Source organism: Choloepus didactylus, chromosome 12 (assembly GCF_015220235.1).
Source record: "Choloepus didactylus isolate mChoDid1 chromosome 12, mChoDid1.pri, whole genome shotgun sequence".
In the NCBI taxonomy this organism is placed as follows: Eukaryota; Metazoa; Chordata; class Mammalia; order Pilosa; family Megalonychidae; genus Choloepus; species Choloepus didactylus.
This window is the reverse complement of record NC_051318.1, coordinates 4,439,068-4,460,214: the sequence shown is the minus strand read 5'-3', so window position 1 is coordinate 4,460,214 and position 21,147 is coordinate 4,439,068. Positions and strand designations below refer to the sequence as shown.

At 48.6% G+C, this 21,147-nt stretch overlaps 1 protein-coding gene across 7 annotated transcripts in view; it reads left to right on the top strand.

The window, feature by feature from the left end:
* NBEA (neurobeachin) overlaps nt 1–21,147 on the top strand; it is a 637,956-nt gene that overhangs the window by 614,699 nt on the left and 2,110 nt on the right. For all 7 annotated transcript variants that reach the window (XM_037800588.1, XM_037800589.1, XM_037800586.1 and 4 more), the window contains 8 exons: nt 3,192–3,281; nt 5,316–5,508; nt 6,823–6,894; nt 8,739–8,894; nt 9,275–9,445; nt 17,472–17,573; nt 18,575–18,771; nt 19,476–19,627. In XM_037800588.1, the coding sequence (XP_037656516.1) occupies nt 3,192–3,281; nt 5,316–5,508; nt 6,823–6,894; nt 8,739–8,894; nt 9,275–9,445; nt 17,472–17,573; nt 18,575–18,771; nt 19,476–19,627 (1,133 nt within the window). The remainder of the gene's footprint in view (nt 1–3,191; nt 3,282–5,315; nt 5,509–6,822; nt 6,895–8,738; nt 8,895–9,274; nt 9,446–17,471; nt 17,574–18,574; nt 18,772–19,475; nt 19,628–21,147) is intronic.

Here is a 21,147-nt window from a genome sequence, read left to right as displayed (position 1 = left end):
TTCATACTGAAAGGGGGTGTCGACAGTATGGGGGGGAAGCTGCATCTGACTGTTGTTCTTAAAAAGGCTGTTGCCTCTGGTTTTAGAATTTGTCTGACATAGGAACATTCTGGTGAATTTAAGCTTCTGAAAGAGAAAACTTAGTAAGTGAATCTTTTATAGAGTCTCAGGTAGGGACCTAGGTTTTTGGGGACTACTTTTGGTAAGGACATGGCGTACTGTGGCCATTTGGGATGTCTAGCTGGAGCTTGCCTAAGAGAAACCTCCAGGGCAGCCTCTCGACTCTATTTGGGATCCCTCAGCCTCTATGAGTTCTGCTTGTTACCGTTCATTTTCCCCCCGTTGGCATCTGATCGTGTGCCCTGCCTGACACAGAGTAGACACCCAACAAATGTTTGTTAATGAAGTAATTGCTTGATTAGTTGATTTGTGCATGTGGGACTGAACAGCAAAGGTAAAGAGCCCCGAAGTTTCTCGACCCGCACTTGTCTGTTCCCAGGCTTTGCTCAGGGGCCCCCGTCACCCTGTACTCAGCAGGTGTCTTTGGAGCCCTGATAGGACTAAGTCTCAGTCCCAACCTGCAGGGATTCGCCTCCTGAGCAGACAGACACACTTGAATAATTGTGAGTTAGATGCTGTGGTAGCGGGAAAGCCAAGGGCTGTGAGGACACGGAGGGCTCTCCCTGTGACACGGGGGCCTGGGAAGGGAAGGGTCAGCACTGGTGGGCAGCTTGCGGGCAGCGCTGCCTCCTCCACGAGGGAGGGTCCCCAGAACAGCCCCTGATCGCTGGGGTGCAGGTCGTGGGTTGTCTCGTGCACGTCCCCAGGCCCTCCCACGCCAAGCCCCCACCCCTCGATGAGAAGGGGGGCACTGGTGCAGGACAGAGGACACGGCTCGGCGGCCAGTGCCCGGGAGGGTGCTGCAGTAATGACAAGCAGTGGAATTAGGGAAGACGGCCTGCTTTTTCCAGCATAGGAAAACCCAGTCCATTCTTCAATCTGACAGTAAGGGATTGTGGAAAGGCAGGAGTGCAAAACAGCTAAGAGGTAGATACTGGAGTAACAACCTTGGGTTTTGAAGTTCTGGGACAGAGATCACAAGGAAGAGGGCTTCAGTTTAGTCTTCCCAGAAAGGCTTGTTAAATGTGAGGGACAGGGTGAGATGGAGCACGACCTAAGATTTATCCCGATGCCTTCTGGGAGCCACGTTAAATACGTATGTGTGTGGCCTGTCAAAGACATCTGGCAGTGTTGTCAGTCCCACAGCGTTTCCTGGTTTAATTTTAATACTTTCCTTGCAGAAAAATTGTAGTCAAGGAAAGCATGTGTGTTGATTCCTCCCTTCTGCGGTCATTGAAAGCTCCCTACTGTGTGCAGGGCGCTGCCCGTTTTCCTCCCTGCCCGTCCTTTCCCCAGAGCAGTGAAGTCGCTACTTCAGCGGGACTTGAGCGCTCAGGATGCGAGAAACCAGGTGTTGGGGATTTCTCAGCCAGGGAAGCTCTGACAGTACAATCCTTGCTTATTGGCCTTTCCCCGCAAATAATTCTCAAGAGTTTACTGTTAATAATGTAGGCCTAGCCAGAAATGGTCTCTTTTCCCTTTTATAATTGTAAATTGGGCACTGGGGAGGCAAAGCATGATGTTATCTGTGTGCGTACGATTGAGTTAAATAGTCACACTTTGCATGGGAGAGGACACCGTGCAAATAAATGCATACATTAAGTTGGACAGCACTCAGACATTTAATAATTCATTCCACTGCCTCTGCAAATAAAAAACTAAGGCCCCATTTATGCGATTGCTAAACTATGGTGGATAATGATGCATTCATGTTTAATATTGCTAATAAATTTGAAAACTCACATTTTTATTGATAACATTTTCTTGAAATGCAGTCTAGGAGGACAGATTGTTAAATTTAAGCACTTTATAAAGAGAATTGTAGCTATAGTGATGCAACTCGTGGCAGTGCCGCATTGAGAGCCATCTACCAACTCACCTGAGCTCCCTCAAGCCCTCATTTGCGTATGTCACTTTTTGTGTTTTCATATTTCACTTTTATGTGCAACCAAATTGCATACAATTTTAGGGGAAAAAATCAGCATGTTAGCAGAGTAATGATCATAGTAAATATTATGCTCTCCTTGTTGACTTAAATTACATACTTAGGATATTTCAGAAAAATATTTCTCGGTCTAGTACAATGTATTGAAATATTCTATATCCTATAGAATGTTAAGTACATTCTATAGGATATTCTATATCCTATAGAATGTTAAGTACATAGAATGTTAAGTACATAGGTTAAGTATATAGGATATTCTATATCCTATAGAATGTTAAGTACAGAGGAAATATTTAAATCTTTTATAAAAGTATCTCTTTGACCCACACAAAAGAAGCTATATTATACAGTCCAGACATTTTGAGGTCTAAAACTATTTTTGTTCATTGGAAGCCATGAAGTCTCCTTAATATTTCTATCTACATATGCTTTAATGAAATATCACTCAGGATGCTCAAAGAATAACTTTCCTCTTTGGGTTAGTTCTTTCTAAAATTTCAGAAAAATTATTAAGGAAATGACTTTTTACACTATAAAAAATATTGCAGGAGTCATCTTAAAACAGTAGAGCAAGCTAAAGTATGTTTTTGTAATGAAAGTTCTGTCGTATTTAATTATTATAGAAAAGTCATGGTGTTCTTTCTGCTGATTGTCTTCTGGGTTGACTGGAACGTACAATTTTCTGAATTTCGTTTTGTCGCATTGGTGGACTTTATGTCTCATTCTTTCGCCCGTTAAGATTCCAGAAGCTTATTTCATTAGAGACCCTCACACCTTCCTTCTTACCAAGGACTTCGTTAAGGTCTGTGTGTTACACGTAGCGTTGCAAGTTTTCTTTGGTCTTTAGCTGCATGCATGCACCTGCAGGTTAACATTTCCACATTTAACCCTAGCTTCTGGAAATAGCATTAGATCCTTGGTTAACTGAAGCATGTTTGGAAGGAGAAGCAAAGCTTGTCTACAAAATATTAACCTCTGGATGATTCTGCACCCTGGGACAAGAGCACCGGCAAATTCTCTGGACTTTTTTCATGGCTGACTTGGGATACACTTTGATTGTCAAGGAGCGTGCTGACCGGTCTCTCTGATGCATATTGGTTATGACAGTCACTCTCTCTCCCTGCAGGCCATGGAGGCGCAGATACAGAATTTTGGACAGACGCCATCTCAGTTGCTCATCGAGCCACATCCACCTCGGAGCTCGGCCATGCACCTGGTGAGACACAGCAGCTTGTTGAAATTTCTTCTTTCCTTTCCACCTGAGTATAAATCAAATTCTGATTTTAGCAGCATTTTTAAAGGCCCCTCGACTGATGAGTTAAACTCTTCAGCCTAAATGTATACTGATACCCCGGGGAGGACTAGAGAAGAGGTTGCAGTTCTTTCAGGCCTACCTGAGGTCCCCAAAGTAACCATCTTCTCTGCCTGCGTTGCCTCCCCACAAACTCGTTCAGACACACAGGCACACCCTGATACCAAATTATCACACTAGATTTGCAAGTTGTGATGAAAACCATAACACAAACACCATATGGCATTGCCAAATGTAATCTTTTGGGGCAAAACAGGGTGAGCAGAGTCGTTCATTTTAAGAAAAGAAGAGAGCTATGCGCTTGAGTTCTGGTTGCGGGCAGAGCGGCAGCCGAGCAGAGTGGCTCACGTCAGGGCCTGAGAGCCAGCCTTGGGCCGGGCGCCGTCAGCATATCCGTGACGTGGACGCGGGACAGCATCTGGGCCTCGGGTTCACAGGGGGCGGCTCCGGCTGCTCATCCAAACCTTTATTCCCATCTGACCAGGGAGAAAGCAGTCGTCTTAGGATTTTAGTCTGAATTTTTAAAGTCCATTTCCATCTATCAAAACAGTCCTTTTCAGCATATTAGCAAATAGTAATTATTTTTCTCTTTTTGTCCCTTTTTGCTATTTTAAAGAAGGTAAAAATTTTCTGAGAAATTCCTTTAGAATTTATTTTGTAAATTGTGATTTTTCAGTAATTCTTTTACTAAAGAATGGCCAAAAATGTGTTTAGAAACTACCAAAACAGGGCTCCGATTTTTCTAGACAGTTTTCAAGGCAGGAATTACCCTGATTTTAAGTAAGAAGTGCTGGGATATAGTCCATAACGTATGTGAAACCAAACGCATGCGCTGTTATTTTGTGACGGAAGCAGTGTCCACGCCTCCCGTTTATTCCATCAGTCATTCCACGTTTTCATCGACACCCTCTGTCTCGGCAGGACACTGGGCACTGGGCGCGGGCGTGAACGTGTCCGCTGTGTCTCCAGGGGCTCAGTGGTCGCCTCACAGGGAAAGCAGACACCTGACAGATGCGTTTTACTTTGCTCTCTCTGCGGTAGCTCAGGCTGTTTTGGCCCCGGAGTAGGCACTAACGGACCGTGTGGGCTGACACTGGTCCTTCCGCGCAACAGAGCAGAGAGGTTTGCAGCAGGCCCTGTGCCCGCAGATGCCCAGGCAGGGCGGAGACATGGGGTACGGCCCTGGAGCTCAGGAAACATGTCTGATGCTTTCTTGATTTTGCAGGTTGATTTTCTCGGTTTAGTAGGAATAATAATAATAATAATAATAATACATATCCTGGAGAAATGTCCAGTCAGAATCCATCCCTTTCCTGGAGGAAATTGCTAGAAACTAAATTGGCATGGAGCTGTTTATGAAGAATGAGCTTTCTAAGTTCACCTCGCAGAGAATTTGTGTAACTGCAAATAACTGCACCACTGAATAATGGTTCCAGGATCCCTATTTTGTTTTTCCACAGTAGCATTTACAGTGTTTTATAGGACAGTGTGTCCTTCCTGTTGAGGCACCTGCCAGGTGTTTGAGAGACAGAGATCAGAAAAGGAAAGAGGCAACCTTGGCCTCAGTGAGCTCGGTCTGGGGGGCAGAAGGAAGCGCGGTGGCGAGGGGAGGCCGCCCCGGAGAGCTGCTGCCTTGTAATCGTTTAGACCACGGCCTTGACCCCAGATCAAGCAGATAAAAACACCTTTGACTTCCTGTAAACGATGTCAGGAACTGAGCCGACTCCTTTTCCAAATTGACTTTTTAACTCCCCTGAATGATCACGCGTCCGTTCGCCAACTGCACGCCCCTCGGCGTCCTGTCGTGTGACCGCACGGGCCTGGGGTCTCGTCCCCGCGCAGCCGCACTTCTAGCCCCGGCCATGCTGGGCAGGTGAACCTGGGTCGGCTGACCCTGGGCCTCCCGCTCACCCACACCCCTCCGCCCTCGGTCCCCAGTGCTTCCTCCCGCAGAGCCCGCTCATGTTCAAGGACCAGATGCAGCAGGACGTGATCATGGTGCTGAAGTTCCCGTCCAACTCCCCAGTGACCCACGTGGCGGCCAACACGCTCCCGCACCTCACCACCCCCGCCGTGGCCACGGTGACCTGCAGCAGGCTGTTCGCCGTGAACAGGTGGCACAACACCGTGGGTAGGTGCAGCCGGGCCGCCCGAGGACCCCGGACAGCAGAGCAAATGGCCAAGGGGCAAGAGCTCTGTGAATAAGTAATGAATGAATTGTATCAGTTCTTCCAGCAGTTCAGGTCCTCCCAGCCTACCCCCCCACTCCAAAAAAAGAAAAAAAAAATACACTTCTAGCCCATATTAAATAAAGGGAGTGTGGATCTGGGCTTTCTGGATGATGGTGTCACATTCCTCCTCCTTCCATTTCATTAGTTTGTTTAGCAAATATCCGAATGGCTCTCATGTGTCCAGTAGTCGCAGGCACTGGAACTCGGCAGTGAGAGAGACAGACCCCATCGCTGCACTGTGGAGCTCAGAGCCTTTGAGAAATGACAGAGTCTTAACTGTCCAGTGATGCCACATGTGTTTTCTCCAGACTCACTCTGGGCAGTTCATCCAGTACATCTTGAAGTGATGTAATACTGTTGTGAAAATTCACAAATATTGATACGTGGGCAAATTGGATGTGACCAAATGGTGCATTTGGCCCAGTTCACCACCTCAGATCCCCTTAGAAGCCCCCAGAACACCCACTGTTTCTGGGACTGAACACATGAGCTGTGCTGGATTGACTGGAATCTCTCTACCCTCCTGACTTCTACACAGTGATCTAAACCGTAGCTTCATTTCCCCAGAGTGTGTAAATATGTACCCATTTTGTTGCCACTGATATCATCAACATGAGATGGAACTACTTCCATTCAATCAGAAATGTGCAACAAACATACAAGAAAAAAATTTTGACTTTTTATTATTCTCAGGAGTCCTAGCCTCTAGAAATGTTTTGCATTTAGAGAAAACTCTATGGCCTAAATATTTTCTTTAAAACTGTTCAGAAGGTTAGGGCTATTAAATTATGACTGACAGCTTAGCCAGGCCCTGAACTTCCCTCTGAGAATGGCTGGTACTGGGGCTCCGGTTGCAGGCACCGCTGGGCCTTAGACCCTCGCCCCAGGTAGCGGGTCGCGGGGAGGCCGTGGGCGTGGCCGGCTCCCCCGGCCCGGCAGGCCCCGCCCCTCCCTGCACGGAGGCCCCGCCCTTCCGCGGACCCTGGCCCTGAGGGCTTCGAGGAGCGTCTGGCCGTGTGTCTGTCCAGCTTTGGGCGGGAACGGCGCTCTTTGCAGCCTTCTGCGTGTGGGGTGGAAACAAGCCCTTGTGGGTGGTGCTGTAGCGCCCGTGCAGAGCCGTGCGCGTGCTGAGTCCCTCTGGGAAGGACTAGCCGAGCGCCCGGTGTGCCGCCTGGAGCGGGCTGAGCGCTCACGGTGCCCTCCTTCGCCCCCAGGCCTCCGGGGAGCCCCGGGATACTCGCTGGAGCAGGCGCACCATCTGCCCATCGAGATGGACCCGCTCATCGGTAGGTTCACGGCGGCCACGCGGCTTCCGGCCGGCCGCGGAGACACTGACGGTCGTTTCCCACGAAGGATTGTTGAAGAATATTTTTTCTGTCACAAAATTAATGTGCAAATAACATTAAGGAACTATGAAAGCAATAATATGCCGTCTAAGAACTTTCTGTCATTAAAGCAATTATTTGTGCATTTTCTTGATATTTTAGGAGGGCTTTTAAGTTGGTTCTAAACAAGGCAAATAATTCCACACTGTCCTTTCTTCCAGCCTAACATATTCTTGAACAACTCTGTGTCATTTAAAATAGAAGGGTTCAAAGAGATTGTTGAAGAGGAGCTTGGCCCAGGGGGTCTTTGTCTATAAATCAATACCGAAGAACATCTTTTCTAGAAATCTCCAATTGATAAGGCTAAAACATTTTTTTAAATTAAAAGTTTCAAAGAATTGCAGGTCATCACCTATCATTCTTTGCAGCAGATACTCAAAAGTATTTTATTTGGCACAAAACTAGTGACCATGTGCATGTTTACCAGCCACGTGAGCCGAAGCAGGTACTGAGTGTCTCGAGGCCCCACGTTCACATCAGTGAGGTTGTTTGTGTAATGCTCATTCCACCAAGCTCATGGGATTATTTAGAGAAATTAGAAAAAAAATAGAAAATGCTATGAAAAGTCATTAAGCCATATACAAGCATATGTTGTTTTGTTCTTATATTAATTCACCCTTCAACACTGAACCCAGAAATGAGATAAAATACAATTTCAGTTAATTACTTATCCCCCTGTACACAATAACATTTAAATGTCTTTGAGAGAATAGGGTTAAGATCAAAAATGTTTTGAGAGTCAGCCTAGCTGTTCCTCCATCAGAGAGACTGACATTTGGTTATAGCTAGTGTATAACCATGGAAAATTAGGATGATATTCAAGGACTGGTTGTATAGTTTTAAGTGAACCAGCACCTTCTTTTCCCTTTCTGCCTTTTTTGGGGTGTGTGTGTTGTTGCACCTTCTCTAGAATTCACTCTGGTGTTCGTGGGCAGCCACAGATGGTAGCGCTCGATTCGGGTGGTGTTGAGCGAGGTGGGGACCCACATCTGCATCGGGACGTGGGCTGCTTGAGAACTCAGCCCAGGAACCCGTCCTGAACAGGGGCAGCCATGGGGAGCACTGGGTGAAGGCAGGCCCTGGGGAAATCAGCCGGAGTCTGATTCAGTCCCGGCCTCTCTGCGGAGCCTTTGCCCGTCTCCTCCCTCCCCAGCCCCCTCTGGAGAGGCCGTCCGTCCATCTGTCTGTCTGTGGACAACCCCAGTCTCCAAAGCGGCTGACCCCAAGCTCCCCGTGGGACTGCCAGCCTCACACCACTCCTTGCTCAAATCTCCACTCTTCTCACATGAATTGTAAATGCCATCAGCAAGTGACAGATTGGGGCAAATACTAAGACACTCTTTCCGTATATAACATGCTTCATACAGTATTTATTCCTCATTTGGTTCTTATTGGACACTAATAAACTTGTGCGTCATGAACGTCTGTAGAATTAAATGCATTTTAATATTTTTATTTTGTTTTAAATTCATTGTCTTGAATTCTTCATATGGTTTTTCTTTATTGGTGGAGCACAAACTTAGGTTCCTGGCATAATTTTAAATGTGTAATATGGCTCATAAATAATAACTACTACTAAAAAATTTATATTCCTCAAGGGGAAATGTTAAAATCTTAATAATCTTACAGCCTGAAAAACCCATTTCTAGATAAATGAAGCATAAATGTATTCTTTTCTTCATGTAAAAGCTTAGTGGAACTCTTGCAGAATCTTGCATTAAATTCTTTCTCCTATTTATTTCCAGCCAATAACTCTGGTGTGAACAAACGGCAGATCACAGACCTGGTTGACCAGAGTATACAAATCAATGCACACTGTTTTGTAGTCACAGCAGATAATCGCTATATTCTTATCTGTGGATTCTGGGATAAGAGTTTCAGAGTTTACTCCACAGAAACAGGTAACCTTACAGCTGACGATGGCGACACCCAAAGCTTAATATAAAACCATACTTAGTAGTGTAGGCATTTTCACCATTTGGCAGTTTGTGGACCAGTATTCAAGTTAAATGTTCATGTTGTAAGCCAAATAACAACATATAATGGAATCCATCCTTTCTGCACCAGAACAAGCAGGGCTGTGGCCCCTTCCCCAAATTGAAATCCTGTAAAAGACCTCAAGCCTCCCCTTAATCAGTCCCCACCTCTGAAGAGGAAAGCATGCAGAGTTGGATTTGAATTATCTTGCAAATTTGGCATCTATAGATACACTTTTCCCAAGTCTCGTAAAATAAAAGGGAACCAAAGAGAACTGAAGTAAAGCTGTGGTTTGTGCATGCAGGGAAGCTGACCCAGATCGTGTTTGGCCACTGGGATGTGGTCACGTGCCTGGCCAGGTCCGAGTCCTACATCGGCGGGGACTGCTACATCGTGTCCGGCTCTCGGGACGCCACGCTGCTGCTTTGGTACTGGAGTGGACGGCACCACATCATCGGGGACAACCCGAACAGCAGTGAGTGCTCTGCTCTTCTCCTTCACACTGCACTTGGCCTTTTTGGTTTTCCTCCTGGTTTTTTCTGGGTAGGGTGAGGAATTTATAATACGGGAAGCTTAAGCAGAAGAGTCTTTATTGGAATGTGGTCATATTCATAGTGTAGAAAGAACAACCGCTGTAAGCTCCATCCCGGACGTTTCCCAGGCCCTCACGTGTCTCCCTGCTCGGCTGCCTTCGCCAGCTTCCAAATGTCCCTTCAGATTTCCTTCAGAAATTCCCCGAGGTGCCACCCGGTCCATCAGGCTCTCTCTCAGCAGAAGGCACTGGAAGGAATCCTCTGCCTTGCCTGGACTCCTCTCCGGCACTCACCACCTCCCCCCGTGTGGGGTGGTCAGTTTTGGTCATTTCTCTGTTTCTTCATTTAGAAAACTATTAGTGAGAATCCCCCTTGGAACAAGCTTCAGGGATGGAAAAACTGCAGAATCAGGTTTCCTTGCTGGGGATGATTCCTAAGTGTTTTTCATTCAGCAGTATCCCCCTAAGATGTCCTCGGGGGGGGAGGGGGGAGGATACTCTAATCCTAGCCCAGAATAATCCGGGAAACACTGTGTGCACTGACTCTCTCTGTGAGCTTTGAGTCTTACAACAAGAAAACCTGCTGAGCATCCAGTTAGCCCACAGTTTCTCCAGCTTATTTTCCACGGACCTCTTGCTCATGGACCAGCAAGTACGATCCCTCGGCCCTGTTGCTCCAAGGACACCCGAAGTAGACTGCGTCTCTCTCTCCATCTGAAGTCTGTTCCCAGTGTAGGGACACACCTGCTGGGTTCTCAGTAAATACTGTTCAGTGCATGAAGAACCGAACGAGAGATTGCCTGCAAATACTCTACTCGTTCAGTTACCAGACTTCCAGTAGCTCAGAGTTCGGTGTCTTCCACACATGCTGACAAAACGTAGATGTCACCAGATAGGAAAAATTAAAAACTGAAACAGAAAAGAGCTTTAAATCCAAGTAGTTAGCCATCTTCAGAATGAAGCTCAGAAATGATGCAAGCGATATTTCAAAGAAAGGGATTCATTTCTTAATACCTGCCAAATGGTAGCAGAGATGATTTCTATAATGTACTGCTCTGAGGTAGCGAATTCAAAAAAGAAATGATAAAGTGATAGCAATTACCTATGTTAGGTGCTTTATTTTCTAGTGATCTTTTAAAACAAAAGATGGTTAATTCTTGATTGTAGGCTTGGTCCACCAGCTAGCAAGAAAAGTTAAATCAAATATTGGGTAGGGCATTTAAGATTCCTTCAACAGGAGCTATGTAAATATAAAATGTTTATGTTAATCCTTATTTAAGGACAAAATTATGAAGGTTATTGTTGTTAAAAGCAGTATTTTATTTAAGCTTTAAATAAGGACCAGTTATCCTTCAGAAATGATGACGGAATATTATCAATATGTATTTCTCAGTATTGCCTCCATCATAGAGTCGTTTTTTTTTTTTTTTTCTTTGCAAATAACCTGCTGTTACTGAGACCCTCAACCGCTTCCATGAAACCCGCTATTAAGATGCCACTGGACATTTAGTGTGGGCCCGGGTGGGTTGTGGCTTCCTTTGTCCATTATCCTTAAGGGAAAAATGCTTCTCCGGTATAAACAGAGTAATGGCATGAGCACTGGGGGCTGGCCGAGAACAAGCACGGCGTGAGGCCCCCCGTGTGCCAGACTCGCAGCAGCTGGCATGCTGGGGAGCCTGCCCCCGGCCTCGTGGGGTGGACGAGAATCCACAGGGCACTGACCACAGCCAGCTTTCCCGCCCGGAGGCACCATGTGCACCGAGTAGTTGGGACACGAGTAGCTCTACATCTTGGGTCCAAATTGATGATTATGTGAAAAGTGGTTTCAGCTTTTTAACCGAATAGATAATCACAGTAGTAAAAACGAGAAACAGTCAGATCACGTATTTGGTCAGCTTGACTGGTGTGTGACTCACGTATCTGTTAAAGAGCCACCCCAGGAGGATGTGGGTGTGTTAGCTCGCTTTTGTGGGGGCAGCTGTGGGTGTTGACACACGGCCCTTGCCATCAGCAAGCTCACCCTGTGAAGGAAAAGCATTTGTTTCTGTTGCAGTTTGATGCACTCTCGCTCCCGGTTCACAGGTCAGAGCAATGGCTGCTCGTGTTCTGTCTCCTAACACATTGCTGCTCCAGACCACAGAGCTAGTGAAGTCTAAATTCATATTAAGGAGCCTGAGACCAGTGCCCTCAGTTTCAAAGGTTGTATGTGTTCACCCACGCTCGAAGGGGGTGGTCCTCGCACAAAACAAAACCTCCAGAGCTGGGTCCTGCTGGCTCATGGCCACAGGAAACGATAAGCTCTGTTGGCTAACCCTACGTGCGCATCACTGAATTTTCTCACCATGAATTCATCTGCCTTTCGTATATTAACGCCCCTTTTGTGTTGTCATTATCATCTTTAATGGCTAGCTCTATTCATACAGAGGAAGAATAAGTAATGTTTGTGGATTTTTTAGGTAGTTATATAAAGAATCTTTGGTTTCATTGTGTCAAATATAATTGTTGTGACTAATTTAGCAAACTCAGAAATAGTCTAATTAATTTTGCAGTTTTAATGAAATTGCCATGATGGCAATGAAAATTTGTAAACAGATTATTACAAGAGAGTTTCAGACCATAAAAGAAGGAAAGAAAGGCCACCTTCTGTAGGTGATAGTTGAATTATAGTTGTTTTATTAATATACTTTATAACACTTACATTCATTGTTACTCTTCAAACGTGTGAGTTTGCACATAAAAAATTATCTCAGGGGTTTTGAATAGGTCCTTGACTAGATAACAGAATGCAAAGATGCGAGGGACAGATGTTTTCATCTGAAACGGACTTTTGCACAAATTCCGAAACTAATTTGGAAGTGATAGAAATTAATTTGCGCACTCTAATTGGAAGCAGCCTTGGCATGAAAGGAAGGAAGGCAGAGCAGCGGTTGGTGCCGAGAGCTGATTGGATTTTGTCAGGTGTGTATCTTGGACTTGGCCGCGCATCCTCCTGAGCCCTTCTCTGCAATACATTCCAGCCCGTCTCGGCCTGGTATTCTTTACAAGGATCAATGCAATTCCTGTCAAGTCCCTGGAGTCCCAGATTCCATTGATCTTGGGACTTGACATTTCTCATTACGTGCTGTAGCTTCCAACAAGATAGTCACGAGAGGGACAGCAGAAACTTACGATACGAAAATCCCTTCTGCTGCTAAAGTGAGTGGTTTTAATGTTTGTACCAAATATAAGGTGCTTTATAGAAAGCTGAATGATATAGACGCAAAGATTTTAAAAGCTAGCAATACAAAACTTTGAAAGAGGGTGTATGTATCTTTTCAAATCAAATCTACTACTATTCATTGAGTAACATATATGATATTGTCATCATGCTTTTCTGTCCCACTTTCTAAAGCCAGCTCTTGTCACTCATGTGCAAGCATTATGCAAACCAAGGAAGAAAGGAAAAGCCAGTGGACGAGGTGGCCCAGCTGTGCGGCCCACCTCCTCGGCACTCCCACTGTGTGTGCTTTGGCCCCGCACACTGACCCTCCTGCAGCCACAGCCTGTCACTGCACATCTGCCAAGTCACATCACTCTCTTTGTTCACGGCCAGCCTTCTTTTAGGAAGACGACCCCTCAGCCCTCACCAGCCAAAGGTGTTCCAAGAGATCAGAGCACAGATGGAGAATGGCGTAGACATTTTTTTTAAGTACATGTATTTATATACATTTTAGGGAGGTTTGTCTCACTACTCAAAGCAAAGGTCTTGCCTAGAGTTTAGAAAATGCAAAACCATCTTTCTCAGAAGGACCAGGGGAAGCATGGTTCCAGGTGTGATGATTCTTACCCCGCGTACATCAGTAAAATCCCCAGCTCGGGACCGTTCGGCTGTGGACCGCCCAGCCTTCCAGTCTCAGCTTCGCCTTCGGGGACGTCGTGGGGCCCGCAGGGAGAGGAGGCTGCCGGCTGCCTGACTCTGACCTGAGTCCGAGGCTCCCGATGGAAGAGGCAGCGATTTGCACGGCTGTTTATGGAGAGTTAGCGTAGGGCGCTCGGGTGCGGGCTCAGGGCCTGGAGGGAAGAGCCTTGCCCACCACGGCCTTCTCCGCAGAGAAGACAGGAGAAGCCGGCCTCGGGGGCCGCGAGGAGCCGGCCCAGGCCCACCCTCCGCCCTGCACCCAGTAGGTGGAAACACGCCCTGGCTCAGGTGTCATTTCCAGCTGTGGGGTGTTTCCACGTGGGCCCCACTGCACCTTCCTCCCTGGCCCAGCGCTCCCGGCCGTCCCCGTGCGGTTCTGGCGCAGCGATGTCCAGTTGTGTCTAAATCGACTGCACCCTCCGAGTAACGCTCTCATTCTGGGATTTTGAATCAAAGTTCCATCATGTTTGTTGTAAATGTGAATGCAGATGTCCTCCACAATTATTTTTTTTTTTACTCCCGGCACAAAAGGCACCAGTAAAATCAGAATGCATAGCTCAGGAGGTCGTCTTCAATGCCCACAGAACACCCCGAGGGTCCCAACCCGAGACCCCACGCCTGGGTCCACATCTTTGGCTAGTTCTAACGCAGAGGGATCCAAGCCTCCCCTCGGGGTGGACCCACCAGTGGTTCAAAATCAGAAAAGCCATGAGTGACGTCTGTTGGGTTCTCAAAAACCCTCAGGCCCTCTCCAGGAAAGCTCCTGGCGGTCCACACGGACAGCAGCACCCAACACTGTGTGTCCTTTTCCTCGCCCGTTCTGAAAACAGGGAAATGATTTGACAGAAGTGAGGTGGTGTCTGTTTATTGTGAGGGTGCGTGGAGGTGCTTGCATACAAGGACCCTGCGGGTTGGATGTTTGCTCTCCAGGGTCGGTGGTTCCAGCACAGAGCAAGCCTCCTGGGACGGTGGGGAGGGGCAGGGGCTGGAGCCCTGAGCTACGGCCGTCAGGAGTGAGTGACGGTGACCGGAGATTCCCAGGGTTCTGCATGGCCGTTGGGGTGGGTGACATCTGTCTAGGAACAAAATGACATACAGGCAACAGGCTTTCCCTTGCTGCAGGGTTCCCAACTCAAAAAGCCCTAAGTGCATTTTATTTACTTTTCCTCCAGCTTAGAGAGGGAAACAGTGCCTTCAGGAACCCTGAAACGGTGTTCCCCGATAGTTACCTTCCACACTTTATTCAGAAGATCTGGGGAAATTGTAATGAAAAATAAAACACTGTAAGCCTTCTGAGTCAGACATAAGGGATATTTTTAATATTCCCATTTGTGCCTTTTTCTCAGTATCCCCTGCTTTTCTTTTTCCATATAGCAAATAAGGGAAATGTTTCTGAAAACTCTTTACTTTAGATTAACTTTATATAAATTTTATAAAATGTTTAATTGCAGGGTTTTTCAGGGTTCCAATCTCTCCTATGTAAAATAATCACTTAGAAAAATTAAGAGTAATAGTACACATAAAATCTTATCAACACTAACCATCATTTTACCAGGGTAGTTTTATAAATTTGAAGCACAGTTTAGTAAATTGTATCAGTATGTTTTGAACAAATCCAGAAGGGCTGGCAAATACCAGTGGGTGCCCCACCGATACCCAGAGCACGTTAGAGCCGTGCACGTGGATTAAGAGTGAGGTGGTGAGTTCACCCGGCTGCCAGCCGTTCTGCCCTCCATCCGGGAGGTGCCCCGGAAGCAGACCGGAGGCTGGTGGGCTGGGGACAGCTGACAGGGCCCTGGGAGGCCTGGGGGGACGGGAGAGGAGAGGAGGCCTGGGCGTGTTGCTGGGCGATACGTGTACTCAGCTGTGCTCTTCTCTCCCCCAATTTGCCCTGAGCTACTGGTGGCCTTTTCTCTGCCACTGGGGGCAGAGAAGCAGAGCTCGCGCCATGGTGGTGCCACGGCAGGGATGCTGGGCCTGAACCTCTGCCCCCAGCGGGCGGGCGTTGGGAGGAGCAGCTCCAAGACAGGAGGGCAGGCAGCCCCCTGAGATCCAAGACAGGGTTGTGCACCAGCCCACCCAGGCCATGAGTCCACGTAGGAAAACAGGCTGGCGTGCGAGGGGCCAAGCGCCGTGAGAGGAAGCTCTCGCCCGTGCGGCCATGCCAGTGACGCAGAGTAAACAGCCGGGAGTGGCCCAAGCTTGCCAGGGCCCAGCGTGTTCTCTGAGCGAGGAAGGAGACAGCTCCTGAGGGGAACAGCTCCACCCCATTCCATACACTGGGTGGCCAGGTCAGGGGGCTCTTTTTTATTTTTTTTAATCATGTATATTAAAAAATATTCTTCTTATGTAATTTTTTAAATTCTGAAAACAAATGAAAATCTGGTAGCTGAGTGGATGCTGCCAACTGGAAACGAATTGGTGAACTCGTAGGAAGAACGGTCCGCGGCAGCACTTCTCCAACTTGAGCTGTGCACCGATACCTTCTGAAAGGAGCAGAATTGTCACACACACACACACACAGATGTTAGGGAGACATTCTTGGATTCCATGAACCCTGGTTTGAGAAACAGATTTAATTCGTGCATCTAAGTTTTTAAAGCATTTTTCAATTTTAAATTGCCACAGCAAAGAGTTAGCATAGCATAGATCATGGCGGCACAGACATTTTATCTCTATAACTGGTAAAAAAAAAAAAAAAAAAAAATTTAAAGTCTCATTAAAATGTAAATCTGAAATTTCAAATTTTTCATAGAACTTTCTCATCTCCAAGAAAGTATCCACAGATTCCAGAGTACACTGACCCCAGTTTGAGAAATACCACTCAAGGGGGAGAATGTCGAGACTCCTGAAGGAGTGCTGGTTACAAGAACCGGGTTCGGCGTGCCTTTTCGGGGACATACGGTGGTGGTTAATGAAACCAGTGACTTAAAAGGAAACAGTGTTACACAGACACATAACCAAGGGCGCGTTGATAGGTGGTGCTCATTCTTTGCTGTAGTTGCTTTAAAAATTGAGAGGAGAAAGGGGAGGGTGTGGGCAGTGCCCGGCCCCGAGGAGCAGGAGAAAGGAGAACCAGAGGGACACGGTGGCCGCGGGAGGCCCTCGGCAGTGCCACGTGGGCAACCTCAGCAGGGGCCTCATCGTCTCTCACTCTCCGCCGCAATGGCCAGTGTGGGCTTCTCATCCCCCTACCAGGGATTGCCTCAGAACCCTGCCCCAGCTTGTTCCCTTTTCCTCCACACTCCTGCACCCCAGGACAGTTAGATCCCTCGTTTCCATCCAAAGCCGGCGCCCCAAACGCTCTCCCCACTGAGCAGCAGCGGGCACGGTGCCCCCTTGGCGTGGCCGGCGCTCCTCGCCCACCTTGCTTCCAGCTGACTCACCGGCTGTCCTGGTTGCTCTGCACACGCTGGGCGTTTGGGCCCCTGCCGTGCTCTGTGCACACGCGTGTGCTCCTCTCACAGCAGCAGCTCTCAGGCAGCGCCTCGGGTGCCCTGAGAAGTTTTTTGTGGCCCCAGGTTAGGTCTTGGGCCAGGGCCCGGCACGAGGGCATCACACGGGGTGTGTGGAGCGCGCCTGAGTCGGCTCCTGGCTTTTCTCTGGGTTTGCACGTGTGAAGTCAGGAAACCTCGGCTCCCCTTCCCTACTCTCCCCACCCCACCCCACCCCAGAAACCAAACACCTCGGCCTGCTCTGTTGGAGCGTTGAGGACACATCGTAGAATGGGTCAGAGTTAGATGGCTCCGGGTTCAGTTCCAACACCTGCTCAGTGGATGAACCTGGCAAAGCCTCGAGTAGCAGCAGCGGCCACCTTGTAGGAATGTTATGGTCACCTCCCGACGTGCTGACCCGTCGCAGGGGCGCAAGACGAACAGCCACACGGCCTCAGCAGGTCAGCGGGTACACAGTCAGCTGAGCGACCCTGCGGCAGGCACTGCCGTCTCCATCCTTCCAGAGCACGCACGGCTGCTGGGTGCCTCCAGCTTTGGGTGCCGGGCGTGGGGCGTGTTGGGTCGAGGGTCCCCCTGGCACCGACCCGTTGTGTAACCGGCGCCTCTTTTCCCACAGGCGACTACCCTGCACCCAGAGCTGTCCTCACGGGTCACGACCACGAAGTCGTCTGCGTTTCTGTCTGTGCAGAGCTTGGCCTTGTGATCAGTGGTGCTAAAGGTCAGAAGCCATTTGATTCATTTTAGATCTTCAGATAACACGTCGTTTTCTAAGGCCAACCCCGATCCCCGACGTATTGCTTTGAGGGGCCTTTCCAGAGATAAACGTAATCCTCAGTTCTGTTATCAACAGATCTGTTATCGATGTTGACTAAGAGAAAACATGCGTAAGATGTTAGGTGGTGCTCTGTGGTCATCCGTACTGCAGTGTTATTCATAAAACGCAGCCATGAGAAAGAATGTTTTCAAAGACAGGTAAAATGCTGAGGATGCAGCAGGGGTGTGGGGGTCAGGGCGTCATGGGCTGCAGCGTGACCGTGGGCCCGGCTCCGCAGGCCCCTCCTGTCACAGGCCAGGGCCGGAGAGGCCGGTGGGGGAAACAGTAGCTGGCTCTCCCGGCTTCCCACGGCAGCGGTGTAGTTTTGGGGCAGCTCTGGGGCAGGAAGGCACCTGGTGCTCACAGGACCCGAGAGGGGGCTGCTGGGGCTGGAGGCGGCTGGAGGTGATGGGGCCGATCACACAGGGATTGGCTGTTTGTATTCTCATGCAGGTATATGGGAAGCCGTGGAGGCTTTTACTCAAGGGGAGGATCTGATCCTATTTGGTCTAAAGAGCATGTTCTTGCTGGTTTGCCGGAAGTGGACATAGTGTTGGAAGGCGGGAACACATTTCTTCATCTTAGTATCTAAGAGCAGGTGACCCAGAGATGCACAAATAGGGGATTTGCAGTCAGTGTCTTAATTTTAAAAATAGGTAACAGCGTGTGTAGTGTTCTGCTGCTTGGGGTGGACGCACAGGGGGCCTGGGGCATCGTCACTCCATGGGGGGCTCCATCGGCGGCAGCACATGGCTTTGGGGTGACACATGGGTGGCCTGGGGCGCGGCTGCTCTGTGGGCTGGTCCCTGTCAGCAGCGCGGGCCTCTGTTCTTTCCCACCTCCTGTGCCGCGAGAGCTGACGCCATCGTCTTCCTCCCTGACCCTCCCGGGCTCCCCCTCCACAGAAGGCCCTTGCCTTGTCCACACAATCACTGGAGATCTGCTGAGAGCCCTCGAAGGGCCTGAAAACTGCTTGTTCCCACGCCTGATTTCCGTCTCCAGCGAGGGCCACTGCATCATCTACTACGAGCGAGGGCGGTTCACCAGCTTCAGCATCAACGGGAAGCTCCTGGCTCAGATGGAGATCAGCGACTCCACACGGGTAACTCTGCGTGTTCCGGGCTAAGTGGGGACTGAAAGCGAGAGGCTGCGGATGAGCCGCTTAACATCCAGTGATGTGCTAACATGTGTGCTGGTTTAAAAAGCATTTAAATCCATGTAGACCAGCGCTCCGAGTGATCCCAAAGTTCACACTATCTCAGGTAATTCACCCGGTGAATCAGACTGTAGAGACGTTGACTGCTGATTGGTGAGAGGCTTTCAGCTCCTTCTGCAAGTAATAGTTTCAGTGCTGCACCCTCACAGCAGGAAAAGTTAGTTTATTGTCAGAGAATCTTCTCTTTAGAATCCTAAACCAAAATTGCACGTACACAAGTGCCCTTCATTCCCAAAGGAATTGTAATTGCTGGCTCAGCATTATTGAAAACAAGTCTTAAATGTGCTTCTGCCATTTGTTCCAAAAGTCTCGACATGGTTAATATTCAGGACTTTAACAAAACGTCACAGTACTTAATTCTCAGCTTCTCCGTGGACTGGGTCGATCGCACCCTCTTTGTAGCTTAACTTTGGTGTTCACAAGCTCCTTTGTATCTGTGAGGACATGATGGGTGCCACACTGGTAATTCTGTGGATGGAGTAATACTGAACGTAGGTGAAATTACGAGGGCAGTGCAGCGCGTGCTCCTGGGCACGGCCGTGGGTGGCTGGGACCCGTGAGGGCAGCGGGGGCTGTCTGTCTCTCTGAAGGCCATCCTGCTGAGCAGCGACGGGCAGAACCTGGTGACGGGCGGGGACAGTGGCGTGGTGGAGGTCTGGCAGGCCTGCGACTTCAAGCAGCTCTACATCTACCCGGGCTGCGACGCCGGCATCCGAGCCATGGACCTGTCCCATGACCAGAGGTGAGCCGCCCGCGGGGCCGGGGCGGGCAGGCGGGCCCAGAAGGGGGCACTCACCCCCCAGAGCCCCCCGGAGGCCTCCGGCCTCACGCTCAGCACGGGTGGATTTCAGCCTGAGGCACTTCTTGCTCAAAATTTCCAGAAAAAATGCCAGCGTAGGCCTTCAGCTGGCTGCCAATTTTAAAAGGTGTGAGGCTCATTAACTGAAATACAATCTCGAGTTCCCATTTTCTTATTCCCCTATTCCTTATTTATGTGATTTTGTTGCATTTTATGTATTCCTTTAAGATACTTTCTGGAAAGGGTTGATAAGAATAGTAATATGATTTTCCATTCTTTAGTTTGTGATGTGATTTTGTTGTTCCTAAAATTGAACTTGGGGTTTGTTAGAAAGTGGAAAAAAAAAAAAATTAGGAATAGAAAGTCTAACATTTCTGAATTTAAAAAATAAACTAAAACCCTATCATCTTAATATAGCAGGTCACTTCTCATTTTGTTTTTGGTACGTATTTAACAAAAATAAGAAAAGCTTGTTAACCAACTTTTTTTTGGTGCACAATAGTCCTTATGAGAAATATAACATTAAAACATGCACTAAATTTAACTGTCATCTGCCCCATGTAGTGAAATCGAAATGAAGTCATCAAGAAAACCCAAGTTACGTAGTTTAGTTGTGTGGGGAGTGTGTGGTGTGAAGCACGGACTGTTTTTAAAGAGTTTAAGCAGCGTGATGGGAGCCACGAGTCCCCGGAGCCACAGCCCCTGTTCTCGAACAAACAGCAAAGGTTCACTGTGGAAATACTTGCAGATATCCGGCTGTTTCTACAGTGCTTGCCATAGTTTATGTTGCTGCAAAGTTTAAATCTTCTCCCTAATTTTTTTTTTTTCATTCACGTCTTCATCTTGCAAACGTTTGTCGCCTCAGCGTAGGTTAAGTGCTGCGCGAGGAGGACCCCGACTACACAAGCTCGGCGCGTCGGATGCGGCCGTGCGGGAGGGACGCAGGGACAGTAGCAGGAGGGGGTGTGACGACCTTCCCTCGAGGGCTGGGGAGGGCGGGGAGCCTGCGGGAACCTGCACCGTTCACCTGGCCTGGGCAGAGGGCAGACAGGGGGGCTTAGGCAAAGCCACAGCGGCCCGGGGGTCTCCACAGTATTTCTATTTCAACCCCATCTTTAATTTCAATTCTTTTAGCCGTTGTACAACGTGCCTGACATTTAGAACACTGGTCCGTGCATGTACAGTGTGAACCAATAGATGTGTATCTATGGGGGATGGATGCTCAAAGACGTGCTTCTGCTGAGGGGTCAGGGCAAAGCTTAAACAGCTGGTGATGTGGACAGACGCCCACGAGCCCCGGACCCCTGCAGCGGCAGAGGGGCTTCCAGCAGCCCACCCAGCGGCAGCAAGCACAGGGCCTGCGTCTGGCGGGTGGTGAAGCACGGGGGAGAGGAGACGAGGAAGGCCTTACCGGCAGACGGCGGGTTGGCGGGTCACTCACCTGTTCAGTAGGCGTGTGGGAT